The following is a 24,572-nucleotide window of genomic DNA, read 5'->3' on the forward strand; positions in this document are numbered from 1 at the left end:
CTGTAGGCATTTGAACTGTATGGTGAATTGCCATAACTCTGGTGTCCTATAAGACATAATATAAAGGATCACTTTTCAGAACAGAATCTCATTCTGTTCATAGAATCAGCATCATAGAATATCTCGCATTGGAAGGGACCCATAAGGATCATCAAGTCCAACTCCCTGCTCCTCGCAGGACTACCTAAAACTAAACCATATGGCTAAGCACGTCATCCAGACGCTCCTTGAACTCTGACAGGCTTGGTGCCGTGACCACTTCCCTGAGGAGCCTTGGTCAACTAGATGGGTGACCTTGTCATAAAAGGAAATTAAGTTAGTTAAACAGGACTTTCTCCTTGTGAACCCGTACTGGCTATGACCAATGACTGCATTGTCTCTCAAGTGGTTTTCAATAACTCCCAGAATACCCTTCTCCATGATTTTAGCAGGCACTGAAGTGAGACTGACAGACATAACTTATTAAAAGTGCTCATGCTTCTCCCTGAAGCTTCTCTCCTGCTTTTTGTGTTAAGTGCTCAGTTCAGAAAGCTTTGTGCAGAACAGGGACTTTGCTGACTTCTAGGCATGAGCTGGAAACACAGAGAGTTCAAGGAACTAGGTCCAGAGAAGCACAGTGTTCCAAAGCACTGGTTCTCAAAGAGCTTTATGGAAAATATGAGCCATGTAATACACCAAATGCTGTAACAATATTATGTAAAATAAATGCATATCTGTTCTATGCTTTCTAAAATTAAAATATAAAATAATGTTAAGATTGAACTTTTCTAAGTTTTAGGATGTTAAAAAACATTGTCAGTCTCTTGGGGAAAAAAAAATGCTTCCCAGCTTCAAATGTTTAGATGCAAAGAATCAGGGGACTCACCACACCTGTGGGGAAAACCCAACCATAAATAGAAATTCAGTGCTGAAAAAACACCATCACTATGTAAAGCCCTTCTTTTATAATCTAAATTTGCATGAATATAAATATGCAAGCAGATGTACCTGATTTCTCACCTTTTTCTGGGCAGACACCATCTAATGGTTAGCTTCAAATTTATACCTTGAGTTATCTACAGCGCTGTGATCTTGTACCCCATGGCCAGTTCTGGTTATTAAGATGAAAAGTTCTCTCATTCTTGAGTCTTCGGTCTAGATATACTTTCCTTTGGTTGTATTTTCCCTTGACCTTGCTTTATGGTCTTTCTTAAGACTAAAAGCATAAAGCATGAAATGTATATTTCAGCAAAATATCTTAAAGCCTTGAGGGTCTTTTGTAGACAAGGTCTACAGAAGTCTAGCTACATTACTGTTGGCATTGTCCGTACTCATTTCCTGCTATACTTTTTTGTACGTACAGTTCTCTGAGTTATAAACAGACTTATTACTGTGCATTTGTACAGTATCTATGCTCATAAGTGAGCTCTCCTGCTAAATACCCATCCTTAGACATGAGACTGGTTGGCAACTGAACAGAACAGAGCCTAGACATACGTGTTTAATACTATTTGAGATGCATTAGGAAATCCCTATGGGATTGTCAGGTATAATACAGTACATGTGAGAATCCCTGCACTCCCAGAGCAACAGCAGTTGAGGCCACCTGGAATACCCAGCATACCACGTATTGCGCCGGAGGCAATGTGTAGGTCATGCACTCAAGCTCAGTGTTTCAACCAGAGGTGAACAGAGGGATGCAGCACTAGTTCAGGTGTCTAAAGAGATGTGATTGTTCCAGGTGTCTTCTGTTGGCCATTTCTAAGCATCATCCTCTTCTACATGCATATGGACTGAATTGACTATACAGGCTCCTAGCCTGACTGTGTGGTCATTGAGGAAGACTTTAGGGGCACCTGCATAGCCTTAACAGACTACATAAGAGCCTTGAATCAGTTGCTCCCACGTAGGCATGCATCTACTGCCTTCAAATGTTACTAGGTACCTTTGTGTATGCAAATGACTCAAGTCTAAAGAATCTGCAAGCTTAAAGAAGGTATTATTGATCAGATCAAATATTTACTGCTGAGATCTAAGTTAGGCTTTAGGCACATAAATAACCTGGACATTCTGATTATAGCCCAAACTCAGTGGACTGGATGTTTGATGCTAAATTGCCATTTTTCTTATTGAGTATATCTCCTCCATCATTGTCACTGCTGTCTAATGGTTTTTCACTACTTATTTGGAGGACATTAAAGAGGTCTTATAAGAAAATTCCGAGCATCATCAGAAAATCTGTCATAAAAAGAAAAATGCAAAATGCTTACTTTTGATATCAAAGGTTCATGATTTTAATAACAGTCATAAAAATTATACAATTATATTCCAGCAGACTCTTTTTATTAGTTTAGAATAAGGAATTGCAACATAATCTTAACTTTTGATTAAAACATTTGTGTTTCTATTGCAGATTGCCACAGAAGCCATAGAAAATATTAGAACTGTTGTTAGTTTGACCCGAGAAAGAACATTTGAGTTGATGTACGGAGAACATTTGCATGTACCATACAGGTATAATAAAAATAACTAAGCTAAAAAAAAAATCTGTATTTAAATTATAGAATAAATTACAAATATTTACTTGGACAAACATTGATTTTTTTGTTAGTGTGTATGATTTAATGTATAATTTAATTACCTCAGAATTAATGTAAATATTTTGCATATTTATTAACAAATGCAACCACCAGCCAACATTTTTGTTCTTTGATTTAATTAATTTTCTGTGATAATATTGGTATCTTCTATTGCAATGTCACTTGGTTTGGAAAAATGTTAGTTTTAAGTGAGCTTTGGAAGTCATCTAATCTACCCTCCCACCTGAAGTGTTTCAGGTATTTAATTAAAAACTTTTTAATGTAAATTGATGTCGTGGTTTAAGCCCAGCCAGCAACAAAGCACCACGCAGCCACTTGCTCACTCCTCCCCCCAGCGGGATAGGGAGGAGAAAATATAACGAAAGGCTCATGGGTCGAGACAAGGACAGGGATGGATCACTCACCAATTATGGTCACAGGCAAAACACACTCGGGGAAAAAGAAATTAATTTAGTTTGTTACTAGTCAAATCAGAGTAGGATAATGAGAAATAGAACCATCTTAAAAACACACCTTCCCCCACCCCTCCCTTCTTCCCGGGCTCAGCTTTGCTCCCAACTCCTCTACCTCCTCCCCCCCTCAGCGGCACAGGGGGACAGGAATGGGGGTTGTGGGCAGTTCATCCCACATTGTCTCTGCCACTCCTTTCTCCTCAGAGGGAGGACCTCTCTCACTCTTCCCCTGCTCCGGCATGGGGTCCCTCCCACGGGGGTCAGTCCTCCATGAGCTTCTCCAACGCAAGTCCTTTCCACGGGCTGCAGTCCTCCACGAACTGCTCCACCGTGGGCTTTCCCACGGAGTCACAGCCTTCTCCAGGCCCAACCACCTGCTCCGGTGTGGGGTCCTCCACGGGCTGCAGCGGAATCTCTGCTCCAGCGCACCTCCTCCCTCTCCTTCTTCACTGACCTCAGTGTCTGCATGGTTGTTTCTCTCACATCCCACTCCTCTCTCCGCTGCAGGTTTTTCAGCAGTCTTTCGTCTTTCTCCCCTTCTTAAATATGCTATCACAGAGGCGCTACCACCTTCACTGATGGGCTCAGCCTTGGCCAGAGGCGGGTCCGTCTTGGAGCTGGGGAAGCTTCTAGCAGCTTCTCACAGGAGCCACCCCTGTAGCCCCTCCCCTGCTACCAAAACCCCGCCACACAAACCCAACACAATTGAATATTGCATTAAGCCATTTTTGAAAGTATGAATAGGATTGAAAACATTTGAATAATTACTTATTGGTTTGTGACTGAAAAAAAAAAAAGGAATATAAATCTGCCTAGACTAAATCAAAATCAAAAAGTCTTAAAGTGGAAAAATAAAAAGATACTGTCAATTAAAGTTTTATTTGTTCTAGAATGAAATGTTTCATTTTCAGACATTCATGAGAAAAGTAAAGGAAATGACAGCATATGTACACAGATATGATGGGAGACAAGTAGGGGTGCTGCTAATACATTCACCATAATAATTGAGTGGTTAGAGCACAGTGCAGGACATAAAAGAGATTACTTAGCTTTTTTCTCAGGCTGCTAGGTTTTGAGTCCATATCTCACAACTTGCAGGACAATGCCTAACCATTCTCAGGGTTGACGTTGATGGGATATCTCCAAGACTTTCATCCTAATGTTGTTCTAGTATAAATAAGAACTTATTGCCCTATGGGTCAATTTGTCTGGAAGAGATAGGATTTGTGTTTTTCACTTAATGTTTCAGTGCATGTTAAACCACTGATCAGGCAAAGAGTTTCTATTTTATAAAAATTGAGCTTAGGCCTTCTGTTATACGGGATTAATGCACAAATCAGCTATGTAAAAGAGAAGTCACAACAGCCTCTTAATCAAAAAACCCCACACTTGTGAATCTGGCTCCTGTTTGTTTTGGTTTGGGTTTTTTCCAGAAGGAACCATACAGTTGTGACTTAGTAATAGCATCAATAGAACTAAAATATTTTCTTTCTTTTTTCTGGTATCATTCATATTTACAGAAGATTTTCTCTCTGCCTTGCTTTTAGTTATAGGCATAGTTTTATCATCCAAAATCTAATTTCTGCGTCATACTTGCAGGCTTAATCTTATTTGAGAGAGGAATTTTGACTGATTAAATTGAAAAGAAACAAATTCTCAAGTGTATAATATTGAATTGTTTAATATCTTTGTTATTTGGTTAACATAAAATTGCAAGGAAATAAAAAATGACACAAAGATTTGGCTTTGGCTGAAGGTGAGCTAACAGTTCTGCTCTTTTTTTTTCCTCTTAGTGATGCAGTAGTACAATTTCAAATGTGTTATTTGCATCTTCAAAGTGGTAATCATGGACTGAACTGTAAAGTGTTTTAACACTCAAACTATGAGATGATAAGACAATAATTATACATAACAGCTAAGCTGTCACCTTTTTCTGCACCCATATTCCAAGCTGTTCTTGGAAGTAAATAAAATTGTGGAAACAAAACTAACTTTCTCTTGGACACAGTCTAATAGGAGACAAGGGATTGTGTTATTTAAGCATGAGTACACTTCCCATCCATAACAGTGTCATCTGAAGTCAATTAATTGATTTTTGCATACCAGGACTTAAGTATGATTGCACATTTTTAGGAAAATATGCATTCTTTCTTACAGAAATTCTGTGAAGAAGGCACATATATTTGGATTTTGTTTTGCCCTTTCACAAGCAATGATGTTCTTTACCTATGCTGGCTGTTTCCGGTTTGGTGCCTATCTAGTGGTAAATGGATACATGGAGTATAAAAATGTGTTTTTGTAAGTATCTCTTTTGCAATCTTTTTTCTGTCAGTCCAGACAATGGTCTTTGTTTACTGCTAGAGATATCATGAATCCATTGGGTAAGCTATGAGACAACAGGCAAATTCTTCTTCTGTACTTAAATATAATGAAAGCATATTACAAAGTGGATACTCTAGGTGACTACAGAGTCTGAGCTGTTAGTCTGAGCTAAAATCAATAGGCCTGATTTTGGATTTCCTTTTCTGTATTTATTTGGGACTATTATGTTTTCCAGAGGTTGAAACAGTATCCTACTTAATGTCACTTTGTTTATTCTCACCAATCTTACTGTTCATGTAGCTGTGAGGTCCTCTGTATATTCTACAAAAAACAGTTGTACCTGTTTATTGAAGCACAATAATATTGTAAAAATCTTTTTAAGACTAGGTCATCAGCGTCTTTGTTATTTCTGTGTCAGGTTTATTCATTGGAATTTGAAATCTTCTCTAAAATACATGTTAAATAATTGGAGAACAGGTTTCCATAAGGTAGATGTTGTTCACTATAAGGGAAGGATAACTAAATTATTTTAGATGACATTCTGATAAGAAGCTTTTTCACTTAAATGAACCAATTTTGTGTGGGAAATGAAAGTATGAGCCATGAATGTAAGAACAGTATGTAGAGTACTGTACCTACCCATAGTCAGGTGGAACATTTTGTTTTTAATTTAGACAGGTACTGCAAATAAAATATGATTCTAATTTGCAGTATTCTTAGAAGAAGTATCCATTGCAATCTGAAATTGTACAAGGAATAGTACAATTATTTGTCTCTAAGGGCACTTTATAGGCTTTTAAGGGCAGAAACTGTACAAAAATTAAAGGAATAATTTTGAAATTATAGCTTATCCTTAGCTTCTTACTTTTATATTTTGGGTTTATAATCACTGTTTATCCAATCATATGCCATAATATCTATGAGCCCCTATTATAACCAAAGTCCCATTCTTCTAGATCATATATAAACTCAGAAGTAATATAGTTTATAATTTAAGAGGCAATAGCTCAATACAGGCCTGTGGAAAGAAGTATGAAAAGAATGAGATTCTACCAGTATGGATATCTCAATACCTAAGAAAGGGCAATCATGCCAATTTTTTGTTGGCAACTTGATTAAAGATAGTTAACACAGCTTATTTTGACTGGAAGATGTTGGAAAGTGTCTTCATCCCATCTGCTAGCTGAACATCTCTAGCCAGCTGGGTGAGTGAACTTCCAGTGGCTCAGTTAGATTTGGAAGCTATTGTCTGACCTAAAGCTGTGTGAGCCCTTGTAAGCTGTTCAAATGCAGAATAAAACAGATTAGTTTATATAACTCTGAACAGAAAAGATAAAAATGAATATAAATGAATTTATTTTACTTTGCCTTAAAACAGGCTAAGAGGTCTCATATGTCAGTTACCATTTCTCAGTGATCAATAATCCTATGTTGTGTGGCAGTAATTAATAGCTGAGGACAGCAGGTTCTTAAACCATTCTAATGTAGCCTGTAAAGATACATCTACATTCACCATAAAACAATAATAGCTTAGTTTTCAACCTTTTTTTGGTGTTGTGAACCCCTCAAATTTTTTCCAGCAGAGCTGTGATAGCAAATTAAATCTTTATTGTCACCTTGTTACAGGCTTGATTTCTTATTTTCACTGATGCCTTAAAAATGAATCACTAACTCCCAGAGGTCATTCAACCACGGAAAGGAAACCACAGCAATAGTAGAACAGGATTAGAGTAATGATTTTGCCATCCATTGACCACTTTCCTCCTAGCCCCAGTTGAGACTTAATATAGTTAACCAGTATTAATAATTAAAGAAATTAGTGCTAATAAGTAATGAAAATATTGAATTTGGAATGGAGGCTTGTTTCTCTCACTTCATTAAAAGAGGATAAAAACAAATTTCTGGAGCTAAATGAGTAATTAAAGCAATAATTGTTGGTTACTACTTTATTCTTTTTAAATTTAGCCCCCTTTTTTCTCCAAGTAAAAGAATAAGTTGACTGCAGCTCCATTTCCATTGTCCTTTTCTTCATTGTCTATTTATTGATTTTTTTTTTCCTGATTTCTTTTATAGAGTGTTTTCAGCTGTTGTATTTGGTGCAATGGCATTAGGACAAAGCAGCTCTTTTGCTCCAGACTATGCCAAAGCCAAGATATCAGCAGCCCACTTGTTCCTGCTGTTTGAAAGAGTACCCTCAATAGATAGTTACAGCGAGGAAGGAGAGAAGCCCGTAAGTAAGCCAGGCGTAATGGGCGATATTATGTATTGACAATATGGACAGTACTCTTCTCACTTCCTTCAAACTGATTTTTCCTCTCCTTCTGATTACTTCCTTATCTCAATGTATTCTCGACACTTTATCCAAACACATTATGGACCAAGTTCTCTATTGTGAGTCCAGCTTTTACCCACACTGTCTAAAAGTTACTTGTTTTGAAAATCTGGTTAAAGTACAACTTGTGTGGAATTCAACCAGCAGAATTACGAGCATTTTCAAAATAGTTCAGTGCTGTACTTTGATTTTATAGCTTCACAAAGATTCAGACCACAGAGTTAAAGTCAGCATTCCAGCAAATGCAAAAGTCTGTTGATTTCAATGGGGGAATAAAAAGACTTCTGCAATTCTATTTGAATCATCTGTCAAATGGTCTTAAAGATGTAACAGTGATACTATTTCAATTACAGGAAACATTTGGGGGAAGCATAACAATCAAAGATGTGGCATTTAACTACCCAAACCGACCACAGGTCAAAATCCTCCAAGGACTGAATCTAAAAGTAGAAAAGGGACAAACTCTGGCTCTTGTTGGTAGCAGTGGCTGTGGAAAGAGCACTGTTGTTCAGCTGCTTGAGAGATTTTATGATCCACTTGGTGGAGAAATGGTAAGTATTTTCGTAAGAACATGTCAACATGTTAAGTGAGGGTGTGCTTATTTGGTTTTATGTGATGTGATAAAGTATAGTAGATATTCCTAGTTCTATTTTAAAAATATTTTTAATGTTAAAGACAAGCAGTGGCTCATCTGGGTTCCTTATTTAAATGCGATGAATAATATAATGGAACAAGTCCCAGTTTCCCACATTATAATGAATTAATGAAACAAGATCTGTATGGCAAAAATATGCCTAATCCACAGCCTAATGATGGCTTTGAATTCAGAGCAAATTTCTTGAGGTTTTTTATGTTAAGAACACTTTAAAAGTTATTAAATATCTATGTCTGTATAATGTAGTAATAGAATTTGCCATCTATATTCTTTCCTAAAACAGTGAACATTGACAAAAAAAATTTTTATCATAATTTTTACTTGTCAGAAACATCTTTCAGAGTATGCCCACTTACCAAGCGATAGATGGTAAATACTTTTAGTAATTTTGGTTTAAAATAAATCTAGGGTTTCCCACACTACTTATTCAGCAACTTTACATATTTTTTTCACATAACGGTTTTGTTTATTGCCATTTTCTCTTTGATGTGAATGTGCTCAGAGATTTTGTTTGAAAAAGAACCTACACATTTTGGGTTGGATGAGGTGAGAATAAGAAGGATTTCAGAACTTGTCTCTGCAGAGATACTCACAAAAGATAAAGCAATACTGAAGTAAGGCCTAGATGCAATGGGCAAGATTTTTTTGAGGTTAGAAATGCCCATACAGGGCCAGTGTAGCAAACTGATGTGTAGAAAGAAGCAGCATAGGTGCCCCAAAAGTATGTTTAACCAAGTGCAACTTTATCACCAATGTTTTTGACCTTGTATCCATAAATAACCAACAATGGTTTACTGAAGGGAAAAGCACAGACCTCTGGCATAGAAACCACAAAAGCAGTGGACTAATTCACAAGCTGAGTTGCACTGTGAACTGAGTGAAAGGAGTGTATGCTTGAAAGCACTGTCAGAACAGCTCTTCCCAACAGTGAGCACTATGCTAGTCTGGTAAAGAGAGTAACTATGCCTAAAAGTTGTGCTGTTTGGTATGGTGGATCCAAAATGCCTAATACCTGAGTTCTCTAGCTTCATCAGTGATTTTTCACATCAAATAAGGAACAGGAAGCAGTCCTTAGCAGCCTGCAAATCCATTGGAATTCTAATGAAAAGAGATGGCAAATACCTATGTAGTTGAAAGCAATTTCTCCTTTCTAGCTTTTTTTTTCCCCTTTACATCTGCAGAAGCAGAAACGCTGCCACTGATTTCAGTGGATTTTGAATCAGGTTCGTTATGATCTCTTTGCTTTGAAAAACAATTATATTGGCTGCGAACTGGCTGTTCTATCACAAACTGTGGAATTAGTAGATTAATCACGTCCAGTAGCCATGCTATGAAGGGGACAGTTCTTCAATTATCCAGCTGATCACATCACTCAACACAGAGCCTGAGCACTGCACTGGGTGATTCTAGTGGCGATGTAACAGCCCTCTTAACGTCCTGGTATATTTGTGTCCAAGCTGATATGACTTGTATAATTATGAAGCTGATCTATCCAGAAAAGAAATTTCTGTTGTCATTTATCTAATAGACAATGATAGCAACTCAGTAGCCAAATTTAGCAGAAGAGTGACAGAGTTGCCAATAAAGAAAACTGGCTGCAAATGACATCTTAAGGAATCCAGAAGTAAATTTGTCCATTGTCAGGCATTACATCACAATTAAATTTAAGATTGGATGCTTGGCTTAGAAGTGTGTGAATGAATGAACCCAGCTCTTCCTTTATTTTAATGGAATACTACCGCCAATCTGTCCCTTCAGTGGGAATATCTATGCAAAATAGAGGAACGTTTTCCTGCCAAAGAAATGAAAGAACTTTACCCAAAGTTCTTTGAAGTTGCCTCAGCATATCCTATCTTCCACTGTCTTCAAAATCCTGATTAAATCTTGAAGCAAAGAAAAGGACTGAGGCAGCAGAAGGCATTATCCTCACTTTTATATAATAGTCCTCAGAAAATTTTGGAACATAGAGGAGAAGGAGGGGAAGGGATTATGTGAGTTTTCAATGAGATATCTCTAAGGAAAGAGCTGCAATTGCACAACTTCTGTGTATGAATTTACAATAAGTCTCAAATACACATATAGCCATGTGACTGAAATTTAAAATGTTTGGTTTCTCAGCTTTTTGATGGTAAAAATGCAAAGACACTAAATATCCAGTGGCTGAGAGCTCAGATTGGTATCGTCTCACAAGAACCAATCCTGTTTGACTGCACTATTGCTGAAAACATCGCATATGGAGATAACAGTCGGCAGGTGTCACACGAGGAAATTGTTAATGCAGCAAAAGAAGCCAATATTCATGCCTTCGTTGACTCTCTGCCAGATGTAAGTTATTCCTTTTCTCTCCTACTCAGAATTGGAGGTAACCTACTGTGGCAGGGAAAAATTGTGTCCATTTATGATTCCCTGGGGTAGAATAATTCCCTGAGAAGCAAATAGATCAGAAACTGATTTTTAAATCTTATCCTTTCTTAATTGTGTTTACCATACTTATTTTTACTCTGGAAGACTCCATTGTCAGGTGGAGAGCTGAACATTTAAGATATCAGGGAAGAAAATCCACAATTATAACTAATTGAGAGCTGGAAGTGTGGATTTTTTAAGTGAGTTGAACAATTCTTTTTAAGCTCCTATTTGTCTCAAGCATATGTAAAAGACTCTGCTAGACTGACAAGTTTCTTATGCATTTCTTCCAGTTATACCTAGTCAGAATTTAAATTTCTAGTATTCCTACAGTTCAAAAATTACTGAGAGTTTTTCTCAGATATATCTGACCAACACATAATAATGTAAGAATTAACACCTTGGGTCAGATGAAAGGTCTGCCATGCACAAAATCTTGTCCCAGGCAGTGACCAGCAAGACGTATTTACAAATAAGTATTCAAAAAGGCTAAACATTTAATCACATTTCCCCTGAATTCTCATCTAACTTTGCATAATTTGTGACTCAGGAACTTCCTAAGATAGAAATCATGTTTTATTATTTAGTTCTGGATGGATTTTCCTTCTGTGGGTTTGACAAATCAATTTCTAACCTATGTCAACTTGTATCCAAAATTTCCAGAAGCAAGGAGGTTGCCAGCTTAGTTGTATGTTGTACATATTCAGCTTAATTTCAGGCTGTTAAGCTGCTTTTTGCATTTCTTGGAAAAAAAAGGCCAAAGCCCATGGTTTTTGCAGATGATGTTTAATTTCTAATGACTTATCAAGATCTACTCTTTGCAAAACTTTGTAGAGAAATCTTGTGTTATATAATGATGTCCTATAAAACTTTGGTGCTTTTTGCAACCAAATATATAATACCTCTGTGTTAGGTGGTATTAGGTATAATACCTCTGTGTTAGGTAATAAAGACTACTGTGACTTACACATGAGTTTGTCCGGAGACCTGACTGGTCCACCTTAACTGATATAACTAAACTAAAAGCATAACTGTCCAAAACTGTAGTATAGATATAGATAAAGTATATAAATGTCTATGTCTATATATAGACATAGTATATAATTTGGTCTGAAACTGATACATCTTATACATTGCTATTTTTTTCTTCAGGATGAATAAATGTGGGTTCGAATAATTGATTGGTTAGGATGCTAGCTTGGAGTGTTTAAGGTCAGGGTTTGATCCCCAGTATTGTCATAAACTTTCACTGTGCTTTGGTGTTCTGTCTCCTGATTGAGAATAATGTTGCCTTCCAACCTTAGAGGGGTTGTTGCTTTGAATTTATGAAATGCTTGATGCTACAAAGAAGTCTCCTAGTGAAAGATCTATAGATCTGTGGCAGATAGCAATTCTGGTCATCCGTTTTCAGAGAGCTATTGGCATGGAATATGCAGTTTATGGATGGCTGGTGTCAGGGTCGGTATGCTTAAATACACTTCAGAATCAATTTGCATTCATAGTCTGAAATTAATATATTGTTTCTAGAAATACAATACCCGCGTAGGAGACAAGGGAACTCAGCTTTCTGGTGGTCAGAAACAACGTATTGCTATTGCCCGAGCTCTTGTACGTCAGCCCCAAATTCTGCTGCTGGATGAAGCTACGTCTGCCTTAGATACAGAAAGTGAAAAGGTAACTTGATTGTGAGCCAGGAGTCCAGAATCTAAATCCATGTTTGTTTGTATTATGATTATTGTTTTCACTCCCACGGATTAAAACCCAAAGCTGGAAATAAGGTGTTCTATGCAAATTACATATTTATGCTAATAATAGACAAATATAAAGGTCTTACTCCTCCTTGCCAAAAAAACATTTTTTTTGCATCTGTGTGGCAGTAGGCAGATTGAAGTAGCAATGAAGAAGGCATTGCTTTGCTGGAATTCTTCAGGCTTCAATTGGAAAAGTGCTATCAAAATTGAATCAGGAGGCACAAACTTCAGAAGCTGAAAAGATTGAGGATGCTGCCAGAGAACTTTTTTTCTGGGAAATTACCAAATCTTGCTTTCATAGTTTTTCTTGCTTCTCCCATTGCTCTCCAGTCCTTGCTATACATTCATGGCTAATATGCAAACTTCCAGTGAAAAAATTGCTAGAACACTTATTTCTTTTTTAAGCCCAAAGCTGCAGTCTTGGTATAACAGAAGTACAATCTACCTGTAGAAAATCAACACAGATTCTACAAAAATACTTACTATTAATGAGGCAAATATTATAACAAATATTATAATCTGAAAAGCTCAAACCCTATGGACTAAGTTTTGATCAATTCTAGGCATAAAAACATAAGGTTTAAGGGGAAAATGCCATTAAATAATTCAAGGATTCTTTGTTTTCTTAATTATGTGGCAGTTAGGTATAGAAATTTCATCTCTTATTTTATTCTGCATTAATAAACATAAGGAATAAAGAAAAGAAAGCAGAGATTCTTAGTATTTTTCTGCCAGTGCTAGCTTTAAGAAAAACATGATTCATGAGACTCCCTGCAAAATCATGAGAACTAGTATGATAGTAGTTGACCCAAGATCACTGACTTAACTCCCATATATAATTAATCAGTCATGGAAGGGACCTCTGGAGATCTCTAATCAAACCTCCTCTTCAAACAAGGGCCAATACTGAATTCAAACTAGATTGCTTAGTGCTGTGGCCAGTAGGGTCCTTGAAAATCCCCAAGGAGATTCAACAAGCTCTCTTTTGTCCCTGTTCCAATGCTTAATTATCCTTGCAGTGAATATTTGTCTTATATCCAGTCAGAACCTCCCCTGTTACAATTTATGACCATTTTCTCTTGTTCTCCTACCATGCATCTCAGTAACAAGCCTGGTTCCTTCTCATCCTCTTAGCTGTCATAGCATCATCCGCTATGACAGTTTTGACTCTTTGCCAACACAGGCTAATTCTAAAACAGGAAGCTAAAGCCACAGATATTCCCTTTCCCTCACTGTCATATTACAGGTTACTTCACAGATGGCAATTGAGGTGTATCTCACAACAGCTGCAGCAATAGTTCACCTTTTGGTTTGTTCATTGTGCAGACTGTCCAGGAAGCTCTGGATAAAGCCAGAGAAGGTCGCACCTGCATCGTGATAGCTCACCGCCTCTCCACCATCCAAAATGCTGACAAGATTGCTGTGATCCAGAACGGCAAGGTGGTAGAACAAGGGACCCATCAGCAGCTCCTGGCTGAAAAAGGCATCTACTACTCTCTGGTCAATGTTCAAAGTGGGTCATGCAACATGTAAATTAAAGGCAGTACTTATCTCTGAATTGTCACTGTAATTATTTCAATACTGCTATTTTTGTCACTGTAATTATTTCAATATCAATAGTCAGTCTTGATACTTTTGGTTTTCCTCCTTCCTTTCATAAGTCCTACAAAATCAAGAAATACTAAGTAAATATGTACCAGTTTCTCACTACTAGTTTTCATTATTCAAACCACTCTATACTATGTGGCCAAAGCAGAGGCCTATTCCACTCATGAAAGTAGAAGCATGCTAAGCCAAATGTAATTTATATTAGCTTGCTTTGAACTCTGTCAAAATCACACTAATCAGGCATGTCTGGTAAACAACCTATAAACATTTTCATGCTCAGTAAAAATAGTTTTGCTGTTGCCAGAAACAAACCTCAAGCCTTATCCTCACTGTGTAAGGCACAGTCAGTCCTGGCCTATTAGGCTTGTTATCAACTTGTTATGAGAACTTGCAGTTCAGCTGGATCTTGATGCCACATGTCTCTTGTTATGATGTGGAGTTTTAGCCTGGGATGATAGCAAAGGTCTTGAAAATATGGGTGCAGGCTGAAAACAAAGGTCGCAGAACTGTAAGTACCTCACTGATGGTCAGTTACTGATCATTGAAGAAGTGCAACCTTAAAAGCTGGGAAAAGAGTGCTTTAAGTATAACACAAAAAAGAAGCAGCAGATAAGAAAAAACCCACAACTGATGGGCAAGGCAAGGCACCTGCTGCAGGCTGGGAAAGTAGTATCTGCAAGTCTCCCAAAGTCCCAGGGGTCAGAGGTCAAGGGCTAAGAACTCTCTAAAGACTGCGATATTTTATAAAAGGTGAAAATCTTGAGTCTGGGCTTAGAGGAGGGGGAAGGCAGGCATCCTTTTCAGTGTTAGCGTCCTTCATTGAAGAACTCTTGAAGCTGATCACCCTGATGACTAAGACTGTCAAGGACTGTAACCATCGGTGCTAATTACGTGGCATCAGCTCTGTGGTATTGTATATTAGTTACTAATTTAGGATGACTGTTAAGGACTAACTGCTTTGAATATGTAGTAATAGTGATAAATAATTATTGAGAACTAACCATTAGCAATGTATATTGTTAATGAATATCTATGCAGTAAAGTTTTGTTTTTAAGTTTAAAACTGGCCTGATTAATCAGTCTTCCACACTTCTGTCATAGCAATTCCTGATTCCCTGAGATTTATGCATATGATCTGTCTTATCTACATGTAGATATTTATACACACACAGCCTAACTGATAGGCAGTTAGGCTTATCAATGTACTAATAACACTCTCCAGAATGTTGATTGATGCGGTTTCATTGTATTCCTCTTGAATCACTTACCTGTTTTCTTTTGTTCCTGTCTTAGATGGAAAATCAATTTGACTAGCAAATTTGTTTGTTTCCTATTTATGTATTACTTGATATAATAAGGTTCTTGTCCATGAGCAAGGCTATTAGTCTGCACCATAATATAAATAAGTTATACTTGCAATTGCAAGAATGGAATAGATATTCTTTAACATTGTAGTCTGAAGATTCAAGTGAGAACATACTTAGGTTGATTTTTTTACTAAATTCTGGATTTTAGTCTTTTATTTTTAAAACTAGGCCTTTTAATTTTTGATGATACACTTAGTAATGATTGGATTGTTTCCCCAACTTGTATAATTTCAAAGATGCTTGAATTACCAGACCAACTTAGGTCTTCCTGAAAATCAGGCAAGCACTGTAAATGTTTTACCACAGACATCTGAAAATCAGTTTTGAAAATTTTGGCCATATAGTTGAAACTCTATTTCAGAAATTCATGTCAAATGTAGAAACTTTCCAAAACAATCTATTTTGCCCTATCCTTTTCTTCCACATTTCTAAAGAAGTATTTCCCCTTTGTTGAGATTTACGGAAAAGTTTGCATAATAATTGCTAAGCACCTCACTTTTCGTTGAAAGGGGCTATAAGGAAAGTAAGCACTTTCCTTTAAGGATAATGGATCTTTGTTTCCAAATCCACAATAAATGCTTAAATAACTATGCTGCTGCTCACAATTGCTTTCCTTTCAGAATTTCCTTTCAGAAGACCACAGCAACCATATTACTACTATTGTGCTACCACCAGATGCCTTATCATGTAATTTTTAGTCCCAAAGCCAAAAGGACAGACAGGAACACCTCCAAAAATGTGTCCTTCACCATATTCTAGTCACACACTTTTACATTATAATGCTTAACCCAAAGGAAAGGTTGACTGACCTAGGACAATTCTGCTTTAAGGACCGTTATTCTACCACGTCTTTCTACAGGGCATAAGAGATCTTACTTCCTAGCTCTGCCTTTTCAATTAGGCTTTGAGATGTTTTGGTTCACCTTGATGTCGTAAGATACTTGTCTGAGCTCTGAGTCCTCCTTGTTGGAATAACCAGCACTTGTCTTTGACCATAAGCACCCTAAACACTTGATGATATATATGTGTTGTTCTTCTGAAGTAATAGGCCTTTTTTCCTCTGTCTTCTTGTTCTTTTGAAAGCCTGCAGCAGTTTCAAGCAGAATTTACCTTTCTGGAGGAAGGTAATCTAGCAGTATTTTTCACACATTTCTTGTGCCTCTTGCCCCATTACCTTGGGAACAAGTCTTTAGAGAGGTGTCAGCATCGACACCACCTTGGCAATCCTAACCACTTTCCAAGCATATGCCACTGACTGTGGGGGAAAAAGGAAGCAAGAAGGACTTAAGTTCAACAGTCTGATAGCCCTCCTGCTGAAACAACTAATCAAAAGAGAGCTCTCAGAAGAAAAATGGGGTTTAGGTCTAGAAAGCCTTTCTTACTGCAGATTCTTACCAGGGTGTTGAATACTACAGTGCCCTGTTGCCCAGCATTCTCCAGCATACTTACTCGTACAAGGGCAATTTGCTGTTCCTTATGCAACAAGTACCTCACTACTAAGCCCTTCTATAATTTCTGACATAGAGTGAGAGCATAAATAAACTCCAGCATTCTCCCTCCCCTCAAAACATTCTGAAGGAGTATTTCTCACCAATGCCATAGACCGTGTACCATCTCCAAACAAAGACTGTAAATCAATTCTGAATCTCCACTAGTCTATCCCGAACTATCCCACATGTCGGGAGATGTTCAACAATCTTCCACCCTGACATTGACTGCCCATCAGTCTAGCTTTAATGGAACCTGTATCCCTCCTTATGAGTAAATCCTTTGAACTTGTTGTCTTTTTTGCTGCTATACTTGTCTATGAAAACAATCTTCCTGACTGATAGCATTCATTTCTGCAAGATACTAAAGATCTCCTTGAAACATTTGTTAATGAGTAATCCTTGTAGTCATTCATAGCACAAATAGACATACAGTTAATCTCTTCCTCAAGATGTATTGTCTATTTGTACATTTATAACTCTTCCTCCTATTCCTCTCCCTCAAAATCCAATCTACCTTGTAGACTTGGTCATTGAAAGGAAAGAAGACGACATCTTGGAGGAGAGGAGAAGCATGGCACACTGCCTATGAATACAGGGTAAAAACACTCAACTAGCAATTCTTGTGCAGAAAAAGCCACATTGTAAATGTATCTGTAGACAGTCTAAATAACTGTTACTGTCAAGTACCCAGTCTTTCTTATAGATAAATTATCTAGAACAATGTAGTTTAGTCATACATTCATTCTGTGTTTCTAAGACAGGACGGTATCTTTTATTCTAGTTATTTTAATGCAGTAAACTGAAAGCAGTAAGTAAGAAACAGGACCAGCAGCCACTTCAAATCCTTTGCTGTGAATTCCATGGACTGTAGAGATATCAAAAGTAGAGAACAGGAAGGAAAAGAGTAGAACACACAAGGACAACTGTCTTTAGCAATCCCTGTTACTGTAAGATGAGTACATTTCCTTTTGTCTTTGTATGCTTATTCCTGCATACATTTCATTCTAGCCGTACTGTTAACTAAGGAGATCAGTATACTAACGCTGTTGCTGTAGAGGTCTAGGACAGGACTGCATCTAATGGAAAGTGAACATTCATGCCTGAGCTCATTTCTCTAAGCAAGCTCATCTTCTGCAGGGTTAACGAAGGTCTAGCCAATGAAGTCTAGGGCACAGTTCATCCCATTCTAGAGCTGCTGTCACTAGCAGGCCAGATGATTAACAACAACCTCATATTGTATCTCTTCATAAAAGGATATGAGCATGATTATCATAAATACCTACATTGTCAATGCCTTAGTGTAGAGAAAATGAGTCACACCTTGAATGACTACTGTATTAAAATAAGCATCTTAGATCCTGCACTACATAATGTTTCATAAAAGTAGATCTGTAAACACTAGCTGAAGCTTTGTATTCACCAAGATGGAGACATTTTTTACGGAAACACTAGAAGTTGTATGGGGCTGTTTTAAAATGCCCAAACATTTAAAGTCATTGATATTTTAGATAACTTAAAAGTAAAGACTGTGTCTGCATATATAATGTGTATATAATCTGTATCTTAATAGATTTGCTTTACATGTCCATGGGTAGAAATGATATCATTCATTTGCTTAGTAAAGGAGACAAATATGTTAACAATTTTTTTGAATACAGCAAGCAATTGTTCTTAGATAAAATAGCATGGTCCTTACATCATCTAACAAACAGGAATAGTTTTATTTCCATGTTAATTCTGATTTGGTTCTCAAATCACTTATGAAAATGGGGTGAATAACTTGATTAATGTGGAATGTAAGAAAAAAAATTAAGTTCAAGATATGCAAGATGTTAAAATGAAGCAATGCTGAGGGAGAAGGAATGTGTATCTATCTGCATATCTATCTGACACAGTAACTCCTAGTTCCCACCTACTTTTCAAGTGTCCTTAATTAGGTCAGCTTTGTTTACAGCAACATATAAAAAGAGTCAGGGCAGAATTTAGAAAGGATTAAGCTACTACAGGTGTAAGGTGACTAGCATTATCTACTCTCTGTTTACCACTGGGGCTCTGACAAGCTGTTTGGTTAACATTGGCATCACACTTTTTTCTTTCTAAGCACTCTTGGCTTTCCCCAATATTAATTTCTTCTTACCTTCACTTGTGTATATATATCACATCTTGTACAGCTTTTGTTTTGGATTAATCAATGTGCTTGTTTGTTGTACAAACTCTTCAGTCATTCCTTGACATGCACATATTTCATAGTGATGTAAAACAATACATCATTTCCATGTTGTTCACAAAAAACCCAACCAAACAAAATTTATGCACACATCCAAGGGGCGGGTAGAAGAAGGCACTATGGAATTATGACATGTTTCTCCATCCACAAAGTGAATTCAGCCTAGAAATTCCTAATCTAAATTAAGTTTTCCTAAGATTTTCTGTTGGGTAGCTCTACAGAAGATTTATCTCCATGTACCTGTCTATTCTTCAAAGTAAAAGAAGATGAGTTATTAAAGAGGAGAGTTATTTACATATCTGCTAAATCAGAAACAACTCAGACATTACTCTTCATGCATACTAGAGTTGACGATTACAGTTCAGGATGCTAATATTTCAAGGTTCAGCTTGTTAATGGTACATTCAATGTAGTTTTGCAGATGTTTATAATTTAATTTCCTGCAATTTCCTGAGGAACTCGATAAATCATCAGAAACTTAGTTGCTCACTTGGCTTTCATTTGAAGGCATTTGAAATCTTTCCTTTGAAGACATGATTATTCCTGCTAACTCATTCTTCCATTATTACCTATGAGACTTAAAAGATAGAAAAAATGTACGTGATTTCCATCTAACAATCTTTCACTGAGGAAGAATTTCTAAAACATCCTTGAAAATGTCTCTGGAATTCCTCATGAAAAAATGAAAAGCTAGGAGGAATTTCTGTGTCTAAACTTTCACACCAGTTTCCTTTGAGTTCATGATGGAAGGTGTGTATTTTCTTCGTTACCACTAATACTATTAGTCAATGATTTTTCTTTCTGTGGCCATGTATTTAATTTACCACATGATGCCCTCATTTGCTCAGACAATAGCTAAGTTAATCTGCATTTTCTTTTAGAAATTTCTTTTTCTTTTCTTCTTCATGTATATCTTGTTCAGCTCAATATATGCAGTGTTCTGTCTAATTCAAAGAACAATATTCTTATGAGCTTTTGGTTACTGTCCCGGATCCCCACTCTTTTCTGCCCAAAAGAATAGTATCAATTGACAGTCCTGACAGCATTGCTACCATGTCTACTAAAGTCAGCGTTCTTAAAACCTGGACTAAGGCAGTAGACACTAACTGCTCTTCCCAGCTTGTACTACGTTAAGCAGTCCTACTGGAGGCAATCAATGATGGTAGATAATGTTTATCTTAGCATTTAAATCAAAGACCTTTCATTTATTTCTTCCTAATTTAATCTTATTTGTCACAAAATATATTAAGATAAAGGAGCAGGTTAAAGAAGAGTCTTCCCATGTATTAAAAATATTTCTGAGTATTACAAGAGCAAAGCGGTTTTCATTTAGTCTGGGTAATTTGATTCCAGATATAGAGTATGAGTGCCATTTTCCTGAGTCAATTACTTCTTTGAGAGATATTACATTCAAAACCATTATCATTCTACATCGAATTTCAAGTGCCTTATAATTTTTAAAGAACAGTGTTGTGGTTTAACCCCAGCCAGCAACTAGGCACTGCACAGCTGCTCCTTCACTCCTCCCCCTCCCAGTGGGATGGGGAGGAGAATCGGGCAAAAAGGTAAAACTCATGGGTTAAGATAATAACGGTTTAATAACTAAAGTAAAATATAATACCAACAGTAATAGTAATGAAATATAACAATAATAATTGGAATGAAAAGGAATATAACCAAAAAAAGGAGGGGGAGGGGGGAGGGAGAAGAAAAAAAAAAATAAATAAAACTCAAGGAAGAAAACCAGTGATGCACAACGCAATTGCTCACCACCCTCTGACTGATACCCCAGCAGCAATCCACCCCTCCTGGCCAACTCCCCCCTGTTTATATACTGGGCATGAGGTATGGAATACCCCTTTGGCTAGTTCGGGTCAGCTGCCCCGGCTCTGCTCCCTCCCAGCTTCTTGCACACCTGCTTGCTGGCAGAGCATGGGAAACTGAAAAATCCTTGGCTTAAGATAAGCGCTACTTAGCAACAACTAAAACATCAGCGTGTTATCAACATTATTCTCACACTAAACCCAAAACACTGCACTGTACCAGCTACTAAGAAGAAAATTAGCTCTATCCCAGCCAAAACCAGGACAAACAGATATAAAAATTTACAAAATAGGGTATTAAAATGCTACAGTTATGTTAAAGTGAAACTTTTCACCTGCAAGATGACAGGCATTTTACCACTGACATCAGTATTTTATACTAGGTGAATTTAGTATTTCCTGCTAATAGAAGATAAAAGCATTACATAATTGCTTGGTTTTGCAGCTGTGGACAGGAAATTCAATGTTTGGTTCAATTTAATATGCCACAGACTTTAAAACAGATGTACAACGCACTTTTATGTCACCTAAATTAAAATAATAATCTTAGAAGCATTTAATTATATAATTGGTAAAACTGGCTGCAATGAGGATACAGAGATGGTTTATTGCTCTACACTGCGGAAAAATCTGTTTCTAGGATGAGATTGCTTCACAAGAAGAAATGTCTGGTGCATATATTCACAAGTATCATAAAGGAAAACTGTTTTAAGAATATACTCTCATCCAAAAAAATTTAATATAACTACAGAATTTAAAACTTTCAGCTCCCAGCTGTAGAGGAAACGTACATCAGTTCAGTTGGTAAATAGTTTGGTGCTTGAGACACAAAACCAGAGTTGACATTTCTGAGAAACGTCATGGAGCACTAACGCAGCCTGCTCTGGCTGCTCCTGCTCATCCAGCTTTAGGAGTTTGTGTTGTGCACTGGCCGTGACTATGATTATGGTGCTATCACCTACAGCCGTCAGAATAGCAGCTGCAGCCCACCTGCCCGTAACCCCCTGTCTGTCTCCTTCTTGTGGACAGAGCAAACCCCTCGTTTAGGCGTTTGCCTCAGGATTCCCATATCATGTCCAAAATCAAAGCATCAGAATATTCATGCAAATAAAAGGAACTTCTACCTCAGATTAAGTCAACAAAAAGTATTGTTTTCATCCACAGCTTTTCTTTCTAAATACTCAAAGCATATTGCAAATGTTAAGCTTCAGAATACCCACATATTAGTAAGAAATGTTACACCTGGTTCAGGGGGAATAATTTCAACATTTTCAAGTGTTTTTGCCTACTGACTTCCGTTTCAGAGATGATGAATAACTGACAAACTGGCCAATTACTTGGATTCCAGCCTACAGATTGAGGTTACGTATCTTAGACATCTGAATATAATTTTTTATCCATTTACCATTATACACAGCAAGTCATTAAATCTGTCGTCTTAAAAAGTTTGTATTAGAGAATTCACATATTAAACAGATACTTGAACACTGTGATATCAATTTTTTCTCAAATTATATGTTTTCTATGTTTATAAAGGTAGCTATTTTATACTATTTGATCATAGCAAATTCCTTAGCTTTACCTTATTATCTTAATTGCATTTGACCTAGAAAATCCATTTTCTATTGCACAGTTGTTCTTCAGCCATAGCTATCTGAAAACTGATGTGGACTTTTGTTTCTAAGTTTCATCAAGAAGAAGGATCAAATGAGCTGGTGGTCAATTCCTCCCAATATATTCCAGATTGTCAGGTTTATTATGATTCCTTAAATTATAATAAAATATATATCTAGGATGTTCATGCCAGAGAACAGCTGACTTCTTAAAATAATTCTCAATAACACACCAATGGACTTCTCATTGTGGGTGACAATGTATGTCCATACACATTACTCTTCTCAGCTGTATCCAGTAACAGAACAAGAAGCGATGGGTCAAGTTCCATCTGAACGTGAGAAAACAGTTTATTATTGTGAGGGTGGTTGAACAATGGAACAGGTTGCTTAGAGAGGTTGTGGAGTCTACATTTAGATATTCAAAACTAGACTAGACGCGGCCCCGAGCAACCTGCTCTACTTGACCCTCCTTGAGCTAGGGTTTGGATTAGATGATCTGCAGAGGTGCCTGCCAACCTCAGCCATTTTGTGATTCTGTGCAGGAAAAATCACGGTCAACCATGTGGATCCAACCAATTAAACAGATCCACTCCATATGGTGGCTTCCAGTATGTCAAAACCATTCAATACATCACAAGCTGTATTAAGAAAACAGTCATAAAAATAACTCTTGAAAATAACTTTCTAAACTTTTGCCCAAAGAGTATGTAAAAGTATCCTACACCTCAAAGATGACCGCAATATGACAAAAGGAATGTTTTAGAAATACTTTATGACCTCTGCTTTCATCCCCAGTTTTGGCTGACAGCCTGAGCCAAGGAATCAGCCTTGGGTTGTGTCTCCCCAAGTAGAGAGAGGGGTGTTTTGTCACTTTTACCAACCAACCATCACTTCTAACAGAACATTATTTTGACAGCACGACAGCAAGCCATGCCTTTACTCAGTGAAAGCCAGGAACTGGCAAACCTTTGTGTTAGGAATTGCAGATAGTTGTTTACAGGACGGCTATAGGAAGCTGAGAAGTGGATGCTCAGGTACTGCCATGGTTGCTTCTCTCTCCTCTTCTGCCTCTCCTGATGAGAGAGTGGGCTGCAGGAGCTCTCCCCTTCCCTTCTGCCACCTCCTCCTGCCACTACACTGCTGTAAGACCCTCAAAGGCCACCCTGAGAACTCATAATGAAAGGAAAACACTGAGTTCCTCCAAGTTCCTAAGAGCTCTCACATCACCAGACCTCATTCTGACTGTTCAAACTTTTTTTGGTTTAATTTTTTTTTAAGCTTTCCATCCTTCTCAAACAACACTATCAAACTCTGAAAAGACAACACTGATTTTCCAGATATAAACACAACCATCCATAAAACTTTGAGGTGACCTAATTCAAGAGATAAAATATAGCACAGTTTAAATCCTATTATAAAACTTATGTGCCTTATCTCTTACTAGGGCTAAAGAGTCTTTATGAGCATTTGTCATTAAGGAAAGTACATGATTTTCTGCAAATGAACTCCATCTTCTGGGCACAAGATATCCAAAAGGGACCACACTGACTCCCATTTAGTTTGATCATGAATGACTGAACAGCGATAACAAGAGCATCTTCCCTTGAACAGCTTATGGTGGGTTCATGGCCCAATGTGATGGTCTGCTCCAGGAAATGGTGCTTTTTCAGTCATCCTGGTTACTTGTGAACCTTACGAGGAATGACTGGAATATGAACAAAGAGACTTCCTTTGAGAGAAGTTAAGAGGAGACTTCTCAGATGCTTTCAAGAGTGACAATGATAAAACAGGCTCCTCAAAACTATTCATTGATGAGCACTCCATTTCTGGAGGCAGAGTGTGCACACAGTCCTTTGCAGACCTAGCAGGCTCCAAGGGGGCTGCAAAAGGCTGGCATGCACCAGGTTTTGAAAGTTTTTCCTCATTAGAGGAAATTATGTAAATTGA

The 24,572-nt window shown here is 37.4% G+C and overlaps 2 protein-coding genes across 3 annotated transcripts in view; both read left to right on the forward strand.

Moving 5' to 3' along the window:
• Positions 1 to 15,205, forward strand: part of ABCB1 (ATP binding cassette subfamily B member 1) — a 47,581-nt gene extending 32,376 nt beyond the window's left edge. For both annotated transcript variants that reach the window (XM_050891561.1, XM_050891562.1), the window contains 7 exons: positions 2,393 to 2,493; positions 5,189 to 5,329; positions 7,427 to 7,583; positions 8,039 to 8,236; positions 10,459 to 10,665; positions 12,271 to 12,417; positions 13,821 to 15,205. In XM_050891561.1, the coding sequence (XP_050747518.1) occupies positions 2,393 to 2,493; positions 5,189 to 5,329; positions 7,427 to 7,583; positions 8,039 to 8,236; positions 10,459 to 10,665; positions 12,271 to 12,417; positions 13,821 to 14,027 (1,158 nt within the window). In that variant the 3' untranslated portion in view covers positions 14,028 to 15,205. The remainder of the gene's footprint in view (positions 1 to 2,392; positions 2,494 to 5,188; positions 5,330 to 7,426; positions 7,584 to 8,038; positions 8,237 to 10,458; positions 10,666 to 12,270; positions 12,418 to 13,820) is intronic.
• Positions 15,206 to 21,948: 6,743 nt separating this feature from the next.
• The window catches only part of LOC127012695 (phosphatidylcholine translocator ABCB4-like), a 57,386-nt gene continuing 54,762 nt past the window's right edge, over positions 21,949 to 24,572 (forward strand). Inside the window, 1 exon segment of the mRNA XM_050890928.1 lies at positions 21,949 to 22,005. Coding sequence (XP_050746885.1) covers positions 21,949 to 22,005 — 57 coding nt within the window.

Source organism: Gymnogyps californianus, chromosome 2, assembly GCF_018139145.2.
Source record: "Gymnogyps californianus isolate 813 chromosome 2, ASM1813914v2, whole genome shotgun sequence".
Taxonomy (NCBI): domain Eukaryota; kingdom Metazoa; phylum Chordata; class Aves; order Accipitriformes; family Cathartidae; genus Gymnogyps; species Gymnogyps californianus.